We start from the raw sequence: 19202 nt of genomic DNA, 5'->3' as shown, positions 1-19202 counted from the left end.
AATTCTTATAATGTCAGAGGTTTTTACCTCCACATGGACATAATACCTTTTTTACAACTGCAATACCCTAAAATCATTTAGGGGGATCAATCATCGTCTACCTATTATGAACTACCTGCAGTTGATATTCATATTGTGCAAAAATGGTATGAAACAAGTGACTGACAGCACTGGAGATAAATCTTAAAAGCAAAAGTACGCTTTCGAAAATAGTCTGTTCCTTTGAGGTAAAACTACTAACATATCTATTTCAAGTATAATTTTGTATTTTATTTTTTGTACACAGTGTGATGGTAAGTGCAATATTTTGTCGAACCTTTAAACATAAAATCATTTTGGCCTCGACTGTGGAGACATTCACTTCACATGCTGCAGTGTCTTAATAATACAGCAGCGAACAGTGACTCTTTGCCAGCTGTGTCTAAATAGTAGTTCCCATTAAAGAACGGCCTCCTGTACTGTACACGATGCAGCTGCACACAAAACGAACTCTGCACGTTCCTGTTGAATCCAGGCGAGCTGCTGGAGTGACGCTCTGCCGCTTGGGGATTAAATCGATGGTGTTGACAAAGAAAAATGTCATTTATTTTGTAGTGACATCAAAATCTTAAAATGTATGTAAATGTTGAAATGCTGCTATAAATTACATAATAGTTCAAATTATTTATAAAACTTTATTTTCTTCTTTTCAACTCAACAGCTGTTTCTCTTGGAAAACCTCCCAAGTGATAAACCCAAACCACAAACATGGTACATACATCGAACAGCACACAGCGCCATCTACATCATCATCATCATCATCAAAAAAAAACAACAAACAAACAAAAACAAAACAAACACAGTTTACAGTGGAACAAAGCTTTGATGAGAAAATGATGAGGATACTGGTAATGAAGGATATATCACAAGACAGCTCATCTAGCTTGGGATGTCAAAATTAGCAGAGGTACAAAAAAAGAAACGTTTGAAGGAGGAAATGAAAAGATAAGACGAGGGAATATCTTAAATATTAATGTCTGTCCGACAAACAAACACAAAAGTACATCATAAGTTCTTCTTCATCTCTGATTTCCAGTTACTCGGTGTCCGTCTTTTCAACGGGTACTTCTGGCGACACAAGACTTGAAACGTCTGCTCACACTGAGGAGGGATTTCGTACAAATATCCTCAACATGCAAATGGTGTTACATTCAATAGGGGGAGTGCCAGAGAAACAATAATAAAATAGAATTATGATAGAGAAAATATATTCATATATTCTGTATACATTGATCATTTTCTATTTGGCTTGTACATACGCGACGCAAAGCGATTCATTCCTGAGGTGCAAGGCTGTTGACACGTGTTCTATTCAGCATTGTGTGTGTGTGTGCGTGTGTGTGTGTGTGTGTGTTAGAGGAGGGGGATATAGTCTCAACCTTTTCCAGCCGACCAATGTATTTGTTATCTTTTATGTGTAGCAAAAAGGGGACACACACACACTGAAAACTAATCTTGACCAAAAACCAAAGCCAGACAGAAGAAGGTGACACTACATCCTCGAGTTCTGCATGTGGCCCAGCGGCTGGTGCCTTCAAAGCCTCCGCGTCTATGGGATCTGCTGTGTGCCTCGCGACTTCAGCTCTGCTGGTGCAGGTCACGAGGTCACACGGAGACTTTTGCGCACAGTGTCACCACACAGCTACACGAGTGGACGGATAGGCGGTGGGAAAAGTCAGAAGGGAGCCGAATATTCAGGAATACCGACCAGACGCGTGACACTTCAATCACGAGAGCAAAAACCAAACAGCCGCATCTACCGGCGTGAAACGTGGCGCAGAAACAACAAAGAGAACCAAATGGTAACGACGACTGTCAGTAGGATAATGCGAGGTAGCATCGACGAGGGGAACAGAGGGACCTGAGAGGACGAGCAGGCAGCGTTGGGTAAATGCTTAGGTTTGCATTTCTGTGTACAAACAAGACGACACGTAGCCTCGTGAGACCGAGGGAGGGCCATGCGTGAACACGCCTCCTGTGTTTCAGCTGGTGTATCAGAACGAATGCGTCGTACACTTTAAGCGCGTGCTGATGTGTGTGCTGTCAGTTGCCTATAGGTTAGTGTATGTGGATTCAAAAAACTGACTGCAGAGCAATGACTCCGATTATGTTATTAAGAGCAAAAGCAAAACTCTTCATGAAAGTTTCTTTTCTTTGTCTTTCAGCGTCACTATCGAAATACTAATGACCCATTTACAAAAGCAGAAAATGTGTGAAAATAGAAACATTCAACTGTTAAAATGACTTAATACAGTAGCATATTTTCTTTTGAATCGAATCAAAATCAAGTGGAAATGCATGCACAATGTGAATGAATATTACCTTTCCTTTTCTTTTTCACAATACTGTAACATTGCAGGTTTTGTTTTATACCGAGTCTGTTTTACAAACACTTTATGGACACAAATAAAAAACAGGAGAAGTCACAGACATGCATGCTCTTCATGCTGAACAGAAAGAAAGAAAAAAAAAAAATCCGAACCATTATTAACATTTCACATTATAGCTATCTGAAAGAAAAAGAAAAGAGAAATGAATGGAATTAAACCATGAGAAATGTCAATGCGGGTGGGGCAAGTTGGGAAGCAGGGTTTGTTTGGTGTAGTCACGGGTTAAAAGGTCAAGGGTCAGGACTGTTGGCCGCCCCACTGGCTCTCTACAGGCCGCCGAAGGAGCTCCTCTACGTGCCTCGCCACGTCCATGGTGTCGTCCAGGTCGAATTCTCCGTCCGCGTCCAACATAGAGTCACTCCTGCCACAGGACAAAGAGTGGAGCCAAACCACACTCAGACAAGCTGGCAGCACATCACCGAAAGAAAGAAAGAAAAAAAACAAAAAAAAAAAGACCCAGCAGGAGCAACAAGACACTTTATTCTATACAAAATGCACACGCACACTCAGACAGAGTCATATGTTCAAAGGACTTGTTGACTCACATAGGTGGGAATATGCCGTAGGTGTGAGGGTGACTGACGGGTGCCGGGGAGGCGCCGTGATCCATATAGGTTGGGTTCCCACTTGCTGGGTCTGGATTGGGTGTAGTAAACCTGCACACACACACACACACACACACACACACGCGCGCGCAAACACACACAAGATTAAAGCCGATGAGTCTATGCTCAGCAGTTGCCAAAGCAACTACCCTCAGCGTGTTTTCCAGGCCTCGCTGCATCATTACGGCCATTCTCTGTAGCGTGGGTGAACCAACCGCCGAGACAGGCGGGGAGCGGGGCTTGCTAAGTAACAAGCCTAACTCTAATGATGAGTGGAAGACAAGCTCGCTCAGGAACCCTGGCCGCCCTTAATTGGCCTCCTCCAACTGTAACAGCTGACTAATAGCTGATCTGAATTCAGGGTCCAATATTTCGTGATTAACTCTAAATGTTGGCACAGAGGAGAAGCGGGTGGGTGGACGGCAGGGAAGGAGTCAGAGCCGGAATGGAAGGATAGGAGGAAAGGCAAACAGGAAGCTTGATACTTACTCGGGCACCACTTGTTTGATTTGGGGCTTCACGTAGCCGTCCACTGCTTTGGCTTTAAGACAAACAAGGGGGAGAGAGAGAGAGAGAGAGAGAAGCCGTCATGCAGCAATCAATACATCCGTTCACTGCACAGGCTTCGAAGCTGCGATATTGAATTTTGAAAGTAACAGCTGCCTGTGCAAACAGACGGTTGCTTACAGAGGGGTGGGGTGTAATATTTGGAGAAGACCTCATCCTTGGGTCTGTCGGGGTAGAGGAACAGGAGGTGATTGAGATCGCTGATGCGGTCAGCCAGAGAGCGAATGGAGAAGTCTTTGGTTGTGTAGGGCATGAGGTTCCAAACCATCCTCTCGCCTGCAGAAACACAGTGTCAGCAACGATGGTAACATAATCAGTCTTTCTCCAGGACTTTAATCTAAAATCTACATCACAAGCAAGAGTTGCAATTATGTTATCAAAGAATCTAACTTCAAGCTCCAACTGGCCGCTTTAAACCTGAAATAAATGATGTTTATTGGCCATGCACTTGCAGGCATGTGGACACGAGTTGTGAGCACAACATTGACGCGTGACAGAAGCCGTGTATCTGGCTTTCCTGCCCTGGTTCATGGTGATTTTTGGAAGGTCGTCACAGTAAAAAGTTTGATTGCCAAGCTTCAAGAAGGTCTTACCTAACGTGAGCCTGTCCGGGGGTTTAGTTTCAGTCTATTTATCAATCGCAATAAACTGAAACCAACTGTGAGCTCAGCGCACGGTAAGCAACACGAGGACGCCAGGCCCGAGCTCAAACCAGCTCAGTTGGCTGAGCGATGTTGCAGGAGAACGAGTGGAGCGGCCACGGAATGAGTTCACAAAAGCCCTGCATTATTTCTCGATGATCAAAGCATTCAGCATTCGTTGCAGCTACTTATTAGCTGGTACATCCATAAGGCTTGGCTGGGATTAAATCCTCTAGACCCAATATCAAAACATTTTACCAGTACCATCTGTGATGTGACAGTGACGGAGTCATACCTGCTTTGTTAGGATTTTCTGCCACCCAGGCAATTGTAATTCCTCCGATCTCAGAGTCACTAAAGCGCAGAAGGAAAGTGCCGTTGGGTTTGGACATCAGCATGTCCTGAGCCTGCTGTTTGTTCACAAAGCCCAGTATGGCTCTGAAAACGAGGGCAAGAGATAGAAAAGGAAAGGCATTGATGTTGTAATGTGCATTCCCTCCCCACCGCTCTCCTTTATTTCATTCCTAGTTTATGAGGAGAGCAGGTCCAGGTTTCCATGGAAAATCGTGAACGTGAACTATTGCCTGAGTTGTAAAGACTGATAAAATATCCAACCACTAAAGTGAAAAAAGGAGGCATAGTGCTTTTATTTTTCCCTGTTCTGCCACGTTTTACAGCCAAAGATTGAAACTGACAAAAAAGAAACTGAATTTGCCTTACCCGTCATTCCAGTGTGGTTTGAGATGCTTTTTTGTGAGCTCCATCACGCCATCAAACCACTGCCAGAATGTAAAGTTCCTCCCTGGCAAGCTTTCCTGTGAGCAAAATGTATTTTGGGGGGGGGGGGGGGGGGGGAGAAAAAAAAATAAAATGATGTTTTAAAAAGCACACAGGATACGTTCATCTTTTAAAAGGTTTCCACATTCCCTCATGTCCATCCAGTCCATAAATACAGAGAACAACATGTCCTCGTCCCAGTCGTGTTTACGATTTAACAGTGTGCGGCGGTTTGTGTACATGTCGAGCGAGGAAAGAGAAGAGCGGGTGAAAAGTGAGTGTATGTGTGCAGCCTCTGCACCAGTCTGGAAACATTGATGTTCCTGTAATCTAATGAGACTGATGGTGTGTGGTAAATGTGAGTGCATTTTCTGCCATCACCAGCTGCGTTGAGCCAGAAAATGAGGCCTCCGGCCTTTCACTGTGTGGACAAACAGGCCCATTAAGATGAAGACCTGGCGACCAATGAGGCGCTCTCTCTCTCTCTCTCTCTCTCAAGTCCACTACAGAATAGGGCTGCAGGAGATGTGCAAATGGAGCATGAGATATTTCTGTGTATGAATAACCAAAAGTAAATGACTCCATGGAGAACAAGCATGCCGCTAAGATGGCTTACGGAAACTGGCCTGTGGACATATGAAAAAAATAAATAAAAAAATGCAAAGAGGAGAAAACTCTTTCCAAGTATGTTCCATACATTCGATCTGAAACTCCAACTGAAGATAACAGATAATTAGCATGTTGAGACTGCACAGCAGCTGACCCTGTTAAACTGTGACCAAGTCATCGTCATGTTGCGGTAGTCGTCGGGGTTGTTGCTGGAGCTGCTGAAGGCCTTTTGAGCCAGGAAGACCAGGTTCTCCTCCGACAGGCCTCGGTTACTCTGCACCTCAGCCTTGTATTTCATGTTGATGGCATCACACAGCTGAGGCCAAAGCACCTTATCTGGCACGAGGAAAGGCACCCGTCCCTGTAGAGGCGGTGGAGACAGCAGAGGATTTACATGAGCCTAACCGACGCGTGTGAGGCGGCAGCAGAATGCAAAACATAGGCATGCGTGAAATGTGCAAATGTGAGCACATAAACAAGAGCTTTTATATTGCATCACTGTTTCCACAAGGATTACATCTTCTAATGAATTAACTGCTCCAGATCAATGGAAAATGCATTCAGATCTACATGAAAACCAGAACGAATGCCCATTGAGGGTCCCCGCAGCATCTCCTTCCAATTGCTTAAATGTGCTATATTCTCTGTGCTGTGATTACATATAATCACAGCACAGATGCGGTTAGTGATGGCCGCCCTCTGCACTGCGCTCATACGGCGGTCACAGTTGATAACGGCGTACCGACCGACGGCATCGGCGCGGAAGCTTAGCAGCCACCCTCCGCGTGAGGAGGCAATAGAAATGTTCAGAATTTTGAATTTAGCACCTTTAAATTGTCAAAATGTATTAAACAGAAAAGAAATCTATTAATCGGAGCACTTGGGTTTAAAGACATGCGGCCTTTAGTGACAATGTTTTGGTGCGTCTTTGACTGTGAAAAAGTATGCTGACAATGTGATAAATAAAAAGGTACATTTGATACATAAAACTGCTAAGTTTAGGTGTTTTTGAAGGTTTAATCATCTCTAAATATCATTTTAAAGACAGAAAAAACATTGACTTACCGGCTCTGCAAAAGCGTTGTCCCACAACACAGTTGCTGTGGCGTTATTGTCTTGGCTACCGTGAACTATCACCACGACAGGAAGTGATAACGTCTGCTCGAAGAAAGAGGGGAGGCCATCAGTTTAAGAATGCTGTAACAATAAACACTGCAAAATCATCATCGCCTGTGGTTCTAATGGGATATGAGAGCGTTTTAATTAACATCATAAAAGAACTGTGAAGAAGACGGATGGGAATGAGTAGGATTGGTCGGGCTGATGTGGTGCACTGTGCTTTACAGTATGTGTTGGAGTGTTCAAGGTTGCAGAAGTAACAATGGCGAGTATCGTTGTGCGTCAAGGCTATTATCGTCTTTTCTGCGCCCCCTTACCTTCACTTGAAAGACAAGCTCGTTGCCTCCGACACTAAACTGCGACTCGAACAGAATAGTGAACTTTTCTTCTGTGACGGATTCCGCTCCTCGCCGGTCCGATCGCTTGATCCTCTTCAAAGACTACAGGTAAGACGACACGTGTAGGAATGAGCAACACTGAACAACACCGTACAGTTAGGCCGACAATGCACACATCATATGCACTGCACGTGCACAAGCACAATTCACTTTGAGTCAGACTGCAGGGCCGACGTGTATGCGCGTCTCTGACGATTGTTTCTAACATGCATGTGTAGCAAGAGGCTCTGCTGGAGCTGCAGACCGATCTGAGGAAAATGTTATTTCAAGCATAGCTATCACGGAGCCACTTTTGCAATAAATGTCCATAGTACTGTACTCACGGACATTGTCATCACACACATCGGACTTAAGGGTGAGCTGCACTCTACATCAGGCCCATATTTACTAAGATATCCAACTCAGTGTAGTTACTTCACTTCAGAAGCACTTACCATGTTCCTGAAGTGGGCGCTGAGAGTGCCTGTCGTCTGGTGGTACTCCATCACGCAGTTATTGTTGAGAATTTCTCCACTGCTATCGCTAAAGGGGAGAGACAATCAAGGGGTTGAGTCACTTCGCTGTAATGTCTGCTGTGACTCGTGTGCTGAGAATTTTATTCTTCCCAGAACAGATTAAAACTAAATTATGGTCGCTTTGGACGGCAGGAGCCGCGTGAAACACATGCAGGGTGTAGGGATGATGTTCGTACTCCCATAATTGGATGGTTTAACTACCTCTATCTTTTCTACATGAGAAAACACCAAGCAGATGTCTCGGGGCTGCAGATTGGGTGCCATACAAACTGGCTTGGGTGTGACTCAGCAGATGATGGCTGAGCTGTTGAATTGCTCATCCATATAACCACTGGCTGACCTACGGTCTCGGACGGTTTCTGTTTGTCGGGAGGAATGTGGAACAGGCTAAATGTGGATTCTGCGTCCACACCATAGATTCCTCTGTGGCATTGTTCAAGTTCCAGCCATGTCTCTGTGGTGAGGTATGGAAACACATTAGGGCCAGAGTTCATCCTGGGCTCCAGTAATCCCTGTAGAAAACTAAAGAATCCTTATCTTAATGGTGCCATGTCCCCACTAGATGAAGCGGGAATACTGAAACGTGTAAACAAAGAAGAGGGAACAGCAGGATGACTTGTTGTTGCTTCAGCGTGAAAGCGCTTGTGAGTGAAAACTCTTGATTATAAAGTGAAGTTATATATGAATTAAAAACAAACCGTAGAGCATAAAGTAGCAGTGTGTAGGATTTAGGCGGATTTCCTAAGATGTGTTTTCTTTACATTTCTACAGTAGCCCAGAATGGACAAACCAAACACAGCCTCTAGAGAGCCTATAGCATTTTTTTTTTTTTTTATTGGAAGCCCACCGTAGTTCTCCGACATGCTTGAACAGAGAGAGGTGAGCTGAGGGGTATTCAGTTGAATACAATCTGCAACCTCACCACTAGATGCTGCTGAATCTCACACACTGCTACTTCAGGTCTGAACCGCCACAAAAACCCCAACGTCCTATTTGTAATTGTTTCTGGGGGTTTTCTGTTTTTAATCCACAGTGATATGATTGGGGCGCTGGACTTACTTCCTTGTGTTCTCGTTCTTCAGCAGGGCCTTGGCTTGCTGCTCACTAATGATGGTGGCTTTCACCTGCGGAGGGTTCATGTGCACGTTCAATTTCCCACCCACTAGCAGGCGCACTGTCGCGGCAAACTTGGTTTGGGTTTTCAGCACCTGTGGTGGCTGTTTCTCAATGATGAAGGTGCTGTGGAGACAAAACGGGGAGTTAGGCTGACTTAATGACGGAACAAAACCCAGGTGGCTCAGTGCTTTGCTGAACATAATCTCTTCCCCAATTTTTTCTTTTGAAGCATCTCTTAAAATGGAGCCAAAAATATGTCAAAAAGGCTGCGAACCTAACACAGAAAGTAAACAATGCATGTTTAAAGCATACAAATAACTGTGCAGTTATTATTATTAGACTTTAAACATACATACGATGTATACTTTGAGAATAACCGTGGTGCACTAATGGAAGGTATTGAAGGTAATGGAAGTACGGTGTGATTTTCTGTCGAGCTGTCTTCTGATTTCCACATTAACACAAGCAGAGAGCAAGAAGTGAGGCACCAGCAGACACAGCCTGATCATTATTCCTGCAGGATCAGGGGCAGCTTGGAAACAAATACATACTGTTGTTATGAGCCTTCGAGCCCCTCTGGTCTGTAGCCGAACGAAGTAGTGATGTGAAAACAACACTCTCCCATTCTCAGCCTGAAGCCTCCAGGGGCTTCAGGGGAATATAGAGAGGATGTTGTTGAGGAAACATAACCTGTGTTTGTACTGGGTGTGATAGCAGTACTATATTTTGTGGGCGCGGGGCATGTCTGTGGCCAATCAGAAATCGCTGTGACTCGGACACAGCCTCTCAATGTGCTAAGGGTCCCTGCAGGGAAAATCTACAAGAAAGGTAGGAGAGGATACTGTCAAAAAGCTTCAGATTACCTCCTGTTCAGAGATGCTGGAGGGCTAAAAGACCCTGGCAGATGTGCCTTTGGGTCCAAAAAGTATGAACTGCAACAGCTTGCAAGTGCCTTAGCTGTCCTTCAATCTCTTGCAAACTGCATTTTCTTTGTCTCTGCAGATCTTTTTAGAAGCCTTTAACTTCCATCCTTTGCCTCTGGATGCAGTTGAAATTATCACTGACCGACTGCTTTTCCAGCAAAACATGAGTTTGTTTGGCTGCACTGAAAACAGAGCAAGCAACTTCTTCGTGACTAAGACCAAAATGACCGATTGGTCGACTGATCGACTACGATTTCTTCAGTCGATCAGTCGATCTTTACGCTTTTTCAGGCAGAATAACTTATTTCCAAGAAATGAGTTTCTCTGTTGATTAAATCAAATCGCACGAGCGTTAGTCGACGAATGCTTGCTGGTACCATAGTAACCACAGGTGTCCCCAAATCAACCAGGACTGAAATCTTAAAGAGATAGTTCAGGTGACTTGAAGCGGGGTTATTAGAGGAACATATCCATATCCAGTGTACAGTAGATAGCGGTTGGCACGCCCCCCCCAGGTGAAACATTAGGTACTGTAAGTGATACCCTGACTATGGATAAGTACCAAACAACCCCACTTCAAAAACACACTAACTATCCCTTTAAGGTCTGAAACGTAAACATGACCTTTTACAAGACTAAATCTAGGGTTAGAGACCACGGCAGGGTGGTCGGTGCACGTTAACAAATATATCAATGCACAGCTTACTGAGATCTTAGTAAAAGATGATATCTCTCACTCTGTCGACCAACGCAACTACGGTTGTGTAAGTAAGACTTGCTTGCAGAAAGGCCCCCACCGAGTGCAGGAAACGGCGATGCCTCGATGTACACACGCACACACACACACACACACCCACACACACACACCCAGCTACACACACGCTGGGGCTGATATACTTGTTTTGACTCTATACTGACTGACATTCATGTCCTTCAATCAGCGTGTTTAGTCAAGATGAGCAGTTTAGATGAGCAGTTTAGATGAGCTTGAACAACAACACACACCTGGTGACCAATGCTGAGATGATGTCTGTGATAGTGCTGCTGAGTTCGTTGAGGAGCTCTTCAATGGGGCCGGGGATGGGCAGCTGTTGTCTGAGGTGCTCTGCCCTCCGAATCTGCTGCCTGTTTTGCCAGATAGTTTCTGCTAGCTTCTCACACCTGACACACACACGAAAACACACACGAAAACACACACGAAAACACACACAAGCAAGAATTTATATCTGCACTGCAGAAGATTTCACTCCAGCAGAAGATTAGCGATTCAAACTGAAACAGGATAGTTCACAACAACTATGAAACCCTTGACTGGACTCTCCAAAAAAGATTAGTCAGATTAGCCTGCCTATGTCTCGGTTATTAGGAGCCAATACACTTTGGAAATGAACCCAGCGGTAGTCAATTGAAAGCTTGTAAACCTGTGACCCTTTGCTTTGAGAGGAAGCCTAGCGGCTGTGATCTTGGTGGGAGGTGGAGGAGGGCTCACCAGGACTGCAGGATGTCCAGGCCTCCCTCCGGCGGGCCCCCGTTGCCTGCCAGCTGCTGCCGTCTCTTCCACTGGATCAGCTCGTCATCCAGAATGATGGTCTGCTGCTTTCTCAACAGCTGCAGTGTTTTCTGGTGCTTCTCTGCCAAGTCCTGCGCATGGACAGAAACGAGGAGGTTTGACTTGGGGATAACACACGAGCACTCTTGCGCACACACACACGCACACACACACACACACACACACAGACAGTGGCGTTTTTCTTTGAGTGTGCATGTTCCTGTCTCACCAGTCTGTATTTCTGTAGTGTGTTGGCTTCTCTGGTCAGCCATGCCTCCACAGTGGCTCTCTTGCTGAGAAGGGCGGGCTCCCGTAGCTGCCGGTCAGCAGGGGGCAGCGTGGACAGGCTGGTCAGCTGAGCTGAGGAGGAGAGTGGGGTTGTTGCCATCCAGAGGGGGGGGGGGGGGGGGGGTTTAGTGAGGACGGGAGGACAAGAGAGGGGAGGTGAAAATCTTTAACCTGCACATATATATATACAGTGTACATACATGTACACCCGAGAGGGATAATGATTTACTCAGGAGAACCTCCTCTAGCGTAACGCAGACGGTGTTGTTTTGTGAATTATGCAACATGAATGCAAAGGTTGCTGCTTATGGAAGCTCCAGGTGTTTGTTTTCCATCGCTAATCTACAGTGTCCTGCATATTCCAGACAGCTGTGAAATGCATGTGTGGAATGACCTTCATTATACAATTTCGCACCTGTGGCATATACTTGATTCAAACATATAGTGAAATGGTAAATTAAATAGGTTTTGTCCAATTTACAGTCCAACATTTCCAATGTATTGTATTTAGAATGGAAGAAAAACCGGCACATTTGAAAAGCTTGAAACCAGCGCTGTTGAATAACTGATGATGAAAACTGTTGACAGCTAATTCTCTGTCTCCTCACAGTCTGGTCAGTCAGGACTTTTGCACTACTTTAGCGCAGCAATAACGAGATGCAGGTCCTCTGGTCTCACCCTGGATGCGGAGGCTCTCCTGGTACTGGATGATGAAGTACTCCTGGTTGTGCTGGAGCTTGCGCAGATCATTCTCCGTGTCCTGGGTCAGCAGGCGAAGCTCCTCAAAAGCTTGGTTGATCTGTTGGTATTTCTGAGACATGCTGTCCATCATCCCCCCCACCGGAGAGCTCGACTGTCAATTACAAAGTGTGATTGAGAGACAGGCACGGAGAGAGACGGAGGGACACGGCGGGGTTTTGGGAAACAGTAATTGGTAAGGTGTCGTGGCCTGTGTGTTGTCTGTCATTGGGTTGTTTATGATAGCTGTTAGGGGAAATAGCGGGCTACTGGTGAGCTGAGAGACATGTGATATTTGTAGGGGATGGAGCAGGAATATGAAACCAAGCTGGACTCGATTCATTGATGCCCGCGTGTGGCAGTTGGGCTATTTGACAGTGAAATCCTCAGTGAGCACAAGCCTGATGGGATCACTGCAAACAGAGAGGGAAGCAATGCTCATCGTACTCGGGCAGACCGCGTGGGCGAGAGCACTATGTTACCTAAAGGTGACTAAAGACGGTGAAATTCAATCAGTCCAAATATGCATTCCACTAATAGAAAAGGCATGTTGTGACTGGAAATCAATTCGCCGCAGGGGTTGCTGAGAGTCAGATGTTTTACGCACTGCTGGCTTTTATGGTTTTATAACTCAGGGCTTTTTATAAACCGTGAAATATTTGATTTCCATTTTATTCTTCCCTCCATTTGCAGCGTTGCAGTGGCGAAACAACAAAAAAGTTTACTTTTGCAAGTCCACTTCACAGCATGATTGAGAAGGTATTGTTTTTTATTATAACGCAAAGGAATCTGCAGACCTTTCGGGGGGGGGGGGGTGAATGGAGGAAACGGAGAGTAGTTACGCAATTACCCAGCCTGCCGAATCAGTCACCATTAAGTAGTTGAGCTTCTGTTTGTGTTTTCAGGCTTTGTACGGGCTGTGTAATGAATAATGCATGAACAAGCCACAGGTGTTTTGTCTAAGCAAGTTTACATTACAGTGGGGACGTCTGCAGTGTGCATGCAGGTGTCAGCTCGCAAATATGTATTTCGCAGCACAACGCGTGCACCCTACTCACATTGGTGGCCTCTCTGACGAGCCTCTGCTCCGTGTAGAGGATGTGTTTGATGCATCGGACCAGCTCCAGCGGACAGCGGTCATACGTGCTCTGAAAGACAAGGAGCACATGTGCCGTGTTAAGGCCTATTAGCCCCTGACGAGCGGAGCGTCCGCCTCACACAGGACTCACCAATTTAGAAGCTCGCCAAGTTCTGGAGCACTAAAACCCATTAGGCGAGCCTAATGAGACCCATCTCGGAAGCACGGAGCACTTCATATATCAATCATTAGCATTCACGCACATTGTCACGCACACACTGCTGGTGCATGTGTTACAATCATTTTTTTTTTTGGTGTAAACAAATTGCGGTTTCACTTTCTGTCTGAAAGACACTGTTGCGAGTCGAGTAGTTTCCTGCTTCAAGTCGGGGAGTGACATTGCATTAAAAGATTAAAACGTAAAATCAAGCTACGTGTACGAGGACACACGCCGCACTAAGATGTAGAAAGAAATACAAATAGCACAGGGCATCAGCAGGGGGTTAGTTCTCCTGTGATATTCCCAGAAAAGGACACATTTCATATATTACACATCAGTACATGTGCGCTCACGATCACCCAGGGGAAAACAGAGAAGTAGGAATTTGGGATTGCAGTTTTGATGTTGCACAGCCAGCTCCCCTTTACCCTGTTTCTCTGCCTGGTTTCAGGGGAGGGGAGAAGACAAACAGAAGGACGGCTCTGTGAGCAGGGAGCTCGATCATAAATAGCAGCGCTGGCTGGCTACCAAGGCCCTCTCTCTTAGTAGATATAACCTGTTCTTAAAACATATTGTCCGCCGTGTGCAAGGACAAAAGCAAACAGTTACATCTTCCAACCACTTCATCTCTTCTCACGTTGTTTAAAGGCGAGAGGTCTTGATGGAAACATAATTTCATTTCAATATTCCTCCGGAGTTGTTCTTGGCTTTTCATGCTCCAGTGTTCTTTGTTCTCCAGGCTTTTTAGCTATAGATGAAGTACCAAAGCACATTTTTACATTTTTAAAATCAAGGCCTCTTTTATTGATAAATCTGAGAAATAACTGAAAGCCACAGTTTATACTGTTTATACTATAAGTTTATACTTAACTTTGGCTCTACTTGGCACCCCGGCCCTCAAGTCTCTCAATCAGAAAGGAAAGTGAACCGGTAGAGTGCCGTGTGTTCCTGGGTACGCAGTGCTGTTCTTGTGGTTGGTGAGGCATATTTCCAAAAGACTTACCTTGAGCTGGCTGGCGTAGTGTCCCAGTTTGATTTTCAGTAGAAAGCCGTCCTCTCCCACCTGGTGCTCGGCCTTGTTCTGCAGCTCCTGGATCAGACTTTCCAGTAGCCGCTTGGCCTTGAACTCCTCCTGCGGGTTCTCTAGGTCTATGGCATCCCTAACAACACACACATACACACACACACACACACATAAAACACAAGACAAGTGGACATGTGCATTAAAACAAACGCACATGGCTAATAGATTGACTCTGAGATGTTAAATATAGCAAACAAAGAGCAACTCTCCTTCTGGGCTTCCATGGACAAACATTCAATGCAAACATTTGTGCAAGCTTACATGTGGGCATACACACACGTATTATGTCTGTGCTGCAGGGTAACTCACCAGAGCTGGCCCTCTATCCACTGGGACAGATAATGTCGCACCTCAATGGGGAAATGCTGACCGTAGAGAGACTGCATCTGGTGCAGAGCATCTCCCTGGAGCTGCTGGGCCTGGATCCACACTGCCATCTTCAACGCCCTGAAGTTGAAAAAAAGGGGGTTTTCATCAATGAGAGAGCAGGGAACACAGTTTAAAGAAAAGGCACATTATGATGTGCATGGGGACGTAGTAAGAGTGATACTTGGTATCTGAAGGGTTAAGAGGGCGATGGCTATTTCATCCTTTTCAAAAGAAAAGCACAAGTTAATGAACTAAATACATGAGGATATCAGGCTCCGTAAACCGTGAGGCCAGAGTTGGCTGTAATCCGAGTTTAGGGCAACGTTTGCTGTCCTGGTTTTTAGTAGAGTGGGGTAGGTTTAGACTTCACCCAGCCATTGTTATAGCCGAGCTTGTGCTACCAAACAGCCACTGTCCTGGAGGCCCATTGCTCCAAAAAAAATCACACTCTCCATGCAACACAGAGAAGCACATGGCTAATTATTATGCAAAATGACATCATCGGACCTTCCACATCTTTTCAGCGTCTGATTGGCTTACTCTGAGATTCCTCCCCAAACCCAACCGATATCCCCCCTCATGCCCAAACCTAACCATCGAAGGCAACGAGTACTAGCCAATCATAGGCAGAGTAGGGCGGGGTCATGCCTTGCCACAGTAGAATAAAGTATATTGTGACAGGGAAGGTATAATGACATCATTCTGCACAAGAATTACCCATGTGCATCTGTTCAGTTTAGATTATTAGGATCCCCGTTAGCTGACGCCATAACGTCAGCTAACGGCGTCTTCCTGGGGTCCGTTTGTTACAGGAAACATGTGTTTTTGACAATGGACGTTTGTTTTCCAGTCCCATGAGCCATTTTTCAGGCTGTTAAGAGTTTCAGAATAATGGGCCGTTGGAACCATGGCATGGCACCACAAACACATCGGTTACTCCACACCCCACCCCGTTCTCTTGTTAGCATGTTAAACGTGAACATAAAGTTTAAAAAACACGGACGACAAGCTCAGCAAACAAGGTTACAATGAAATAAGTCTGATGTCCCATTTTAAAACGAGTCGGCTGGAAACACACAAAAACAACATGAAGTTAGGTTGAGCTTAATTATTCACCGGGCTACAGCTGATATAATCTGTTTTGTTTACCTCTGTGTGAAATCACGGGGGAAAAAAAATGATTACAAGTGGTTTGCCATCTTTATCATGATAAATCTAATACAGAGCAATAACAGAAAGCTAGACAATGAAGCAGCAATTAGTAAACAGTCGATTGTCTTTGGCTTGGAGAAATGTCATACGAAAAATGTAACCTTTAAGGAAATTGACTAACTCCACGATGAATTAAAGCAAACTCCCCGAGCTCACAGAGTACAGATCTGGTGAAAAGAAAACGTACAGGATACAGATGTATCTGGTTTCCCTCTAAGGCTCCGAGCCTCAGTGGTTGAGCCGGTCGTGTGTCTTTTCTGTGTTTCGGGCTTAAACAGTCTCCTCTGTGGAGCCAACAGCTCCACTGTCACTGTGTCTTGGTTTAGAGGACTCTGAGCTGGGTCACTGCTACGTGTTTCCAGTCAACACACCCACTCACCCTTCTCAAAAGTGGCACAGTCACTGTCAGTAAAAGACTGAGCGATATGAGTACGCGGGAAGTTTGTGGTGCACGTATGTGCGTGTGTATTTGTAAGGGCTTGTGGTGTCAGTGGTTCTGCTTGACAGCGTGTGCATCTTTAGTGTATCGATGTATATTGAATTGAAACAAGCAGACTTCCACATATCATATTCACATAATATTTTCTTCATCATAACTTTCGTTTCCAACATCCACAATGCGTTCTCCATGCTGTTGCTACTACGCTCAGAGAAAGGTTTCACTGTTCGCCCTCATTTCCTCTTGAAGAACTGAAAACTACTCAGTAATTGAAGTTCACAGTAATTTTGCACATTGCAGTTAAAAAAAAGAGACTGCTTAAAAAGGATCTCATGACATGCACAAATGACCTTCAGTCATTCATCTAATGAGGCCATCCATGGATAATGAATCGATTTTAATAAAAGAAACTCCAAAACCTTGTCACACTCATCTCATCTGATCACCAGGCAAATTGTTTGCGCGTGTGTGTGTGCGTGCGTGTCGTGGCTCAGATCAGCCCTCATACCTGTGCTCAGGTGAGCGCATGTTCACTCTCCGTGTGTGTGTGTGAGAGCTGAGCTCAGAAAGATAATTCCACTCCTTATGGTATTTGCACCTGTAGACACTAAACCTGTAAGCCAATGATAACGCTCCTGCTCTCATATCGCACTGAATGGGTCCTGACCTTTAACCTTTCACATTCCAGCTCGTCCTTATCCCACCGGAGACCTCAGACTACGGAGCACAGACTTCAGAGAGAAGGCACGTTCAAGCTGCTACTGAAGGATAGTGTTAGTAGCTCCGTGAGCGGCTCTCCTCTCTGCAGAGCCAAGGCTTCAGCTTCAGCTTCGGCTTCAGTAAACTGTGAGCTGCTGTGATCACAACCGCCACACTTGGCTTGGATTTGAAGGGAAACTGTCCAGAGAAACTTTGCCTGTCTTGATCAAATAAAACGGCTCAAACTATTAGACAAAATGTTTGCACGATAACTTCCGAACGTCATCGATTTAAAGCGGAAATGTGTGATGTTTTGACTTAAATCATTTATGGTTATTATATTTATCTAATTTGTAAGGGACAGGTGGTTAGATGCTCTCTATTCTCTTTTTAGATGTTGGTCAGGTGCATTGTATTGCACCTGACCGGATTGACATAGCTGACATAGCTGGTTGATGACACTAATTCTACGCAAAACGATGAGGGGAAAATTCACAAACACAACACTAAATGCTGCATTGTCTTTGCTGAAGTTTAAACGTATTGTTTTCAGATTGTACGTGTATATTCACATGCAATAATAAAAAAACAAAAAAAGCCAATAAAAGGCTTTTCAAATGAGTAACATGCACATGTTTTATCTGCCGGGGCATCAGCAGCGAGCATCAGCACTCGTACTCTCAGCTGATTGGAGGAGGAACCGAACAGGAAGAGCGTGAAACCTTTTCTACCACCTCTTTTCTGTGACACACAGGACCTTCTGTGCCACCCCGTACCACACAAACAGCATGGCATGCTGGGAGCCAAAGCTTTAAACCGTGTTCGCCGTGCTGCAAAAAGACAGTGAGACAAACTCTTGTGTTTACACAGTCTGTCTGTCCCTTTAACAGCTCTTTAAGGCGGAGGCTCCGGGGCGCTGTTTGCCCACCATTAGCGCCTCCGTTCTCACCTCCAACAGGGGGAAGAGATGCTTCCCAGCAGCTGTTTCAATCTGACTACATCCAAATGCCCTGGCGTGAACCCGAGATATGCTGCGAGAACTGAAACGTCTCTTTCTCCGCCGCTGTCCTCTCTTTACAAGAAACTCACAATGGTGTCACGCTACACATTTTACCACTAACTTCACGGCAGACTTTAGAAGAAAAAAAAAAAAAAAAAGGAAATCCACCTTACCTCTTGCCTTCAGCTCCGTGTTACCATGTAACAGCAGGAAATTCGAACGAGGAGCACCACAAACCTTAAACAGACAGACAGAGGGAGAGACAGAGACAGAGAGTAAGAGAGAGAGAGAGAGAGAGAAAGCAAAAGGAGGAAGTGAGTCAACCTTGGGTGCTTCTGAGGAAGCTATCTTTTTTCACGAGGACCAGAGCATTAACAAAAAGCATGAGGGGTTGAGAGAGAGAGAGAGCTGAGAGGATGAAAGGGAAAGTCCGCAGATTTCTCATTATTCCGGTTGTCTTGGACACCTCAACATAATGATAACGTCATTTATGAAACCTCTCTTAGTGATGCTATGTAGGGATCTCAGAGGTGCTCCAATTCAAACTCAGACGGCAAGAGAGCATTTTAAAACGGGATCGCAAGAGCAGATATTCTCCAAACCGTATCTAATTACTATTATTAAAAAAAAATACTTTTGTTTTATTGCAAGTTTGGTTTGATTTTCTTGACTCTGGCGGTTATATTACCATAGTTCTCACCAAAGGATTTTTGAGACAGGTTGAGTATCACACAGCCAACAGTAAGGCCGGATCAGCTTCTTCTTCTTTATTTGGAAATAGATAACCAAGATCCTCTAATAACCCCTCACAGTACAGAAAAGAAAAC

The 19202-nt window shown here is 45.0% G+C and overlaps 1 protein-coding gene across 2 annotated transcripts in view; it reads right to left on the bottom strand.

The window, feature by feature from the left end:
* Nucleotides 1-670: 670 nt before the first annotated feature.
* The window catches only part of stat5a (signal transducer and activator of transcription 5a), a 43862-nt gene continuing 25330 nt past the window's right edge, over nucleotides 671-19202 (bottom strand). The window contains exons 2-20 of one of the 2 annotated variants that reach the window (XM_079177939.1): nucleotides 18549-18612; nucleotides 14966-15103; nucleotides 14576-14732; nucleotides 13333-13422; nucleotides 12215-12389; nucleotides 11478-11608; nucleotides 11189-11340; nucleotides 10705-10860; nucleotides 8720-8899; nucleotides 7580-7667; nucleotides 7065-7187; nucleotides 6694-6786; nucleotides 5783-5989; nucleotides 4963-5057; nucleotides 4538-4680; nucleotides 3722-3877; nucleotides 3524-3575; nucleotides 2975-3085; nucleotides 671-2790 (exon numbers count right to left, since the gene is read on the bottom strand). In XM_079177939.1, the coding sequence (XP_079034065.1) occupies nucleotides 2667-2790; nucleotides 2975-3085; nucleotides 3524-3575; nucleotides 3722-3877; nucleotides 4538-4680; nucleotides 4963-5057; nucleotides 5783-5989; nucleotides 6694-6786; nucleotides 7065-7187; nucleotides 7580-7667; nucleotides 8720-8899; nucleotides 10705-10860; nucleotides 11189-11340; nucleotides 11478-11608; nucleotides 12215-12389; nucleotides 13333-13422; nucleotides 14576-14732; nucleotides 14966-15093 (2361 nt within the window). In that variant the 5' untranslated portion in view covers nucleotides 15094-15103; nucleotides 18549-18612 and the 3' untranslated portion in view covers nucleotides 671-2666. The remainder of the gene's footprint in view (nucleotides 2791-2974; nucleotides 3086-3523; nucleotides 3576-3721; nucleotides 3878-4537; nucleotides 4681-4962; nucleotides 5058-5782; nucleotides 5990-6693; nucleotides 6787-7064; nucleotides 7188-7579; nucleotides 7668-8719; nucleotides 8900-10704; nucleotides 10861-11188; nucleotides 11341-11477; nucleotides 11609-12214; nucleotides 12390-13332; nucleotides 13423-14575; nucleotides 14733-14965; nucleotides 15104-18548; nucleotides 18613-19202) is intronic. The other variant, XM_079177938.1, reaches the window with a different exon arrangement.

This window comes from Pholis gunnellus (assembly GCF_910591455.1).
Source record: "Pholis gunnellus genome assembly, chromosome: 17".
NCBI classification, from domain to species: domain Eukaryota; kingdom Metazoa; phylum Chordata; class Actinopteri; order Perciformes; family Pholidae; genus Pholis; species Pholis gunnellus.
Note: the sequence above shows the minus strand (reverse complement) of the source record. Positions and strands in the feature narration are given on the sequence as shown.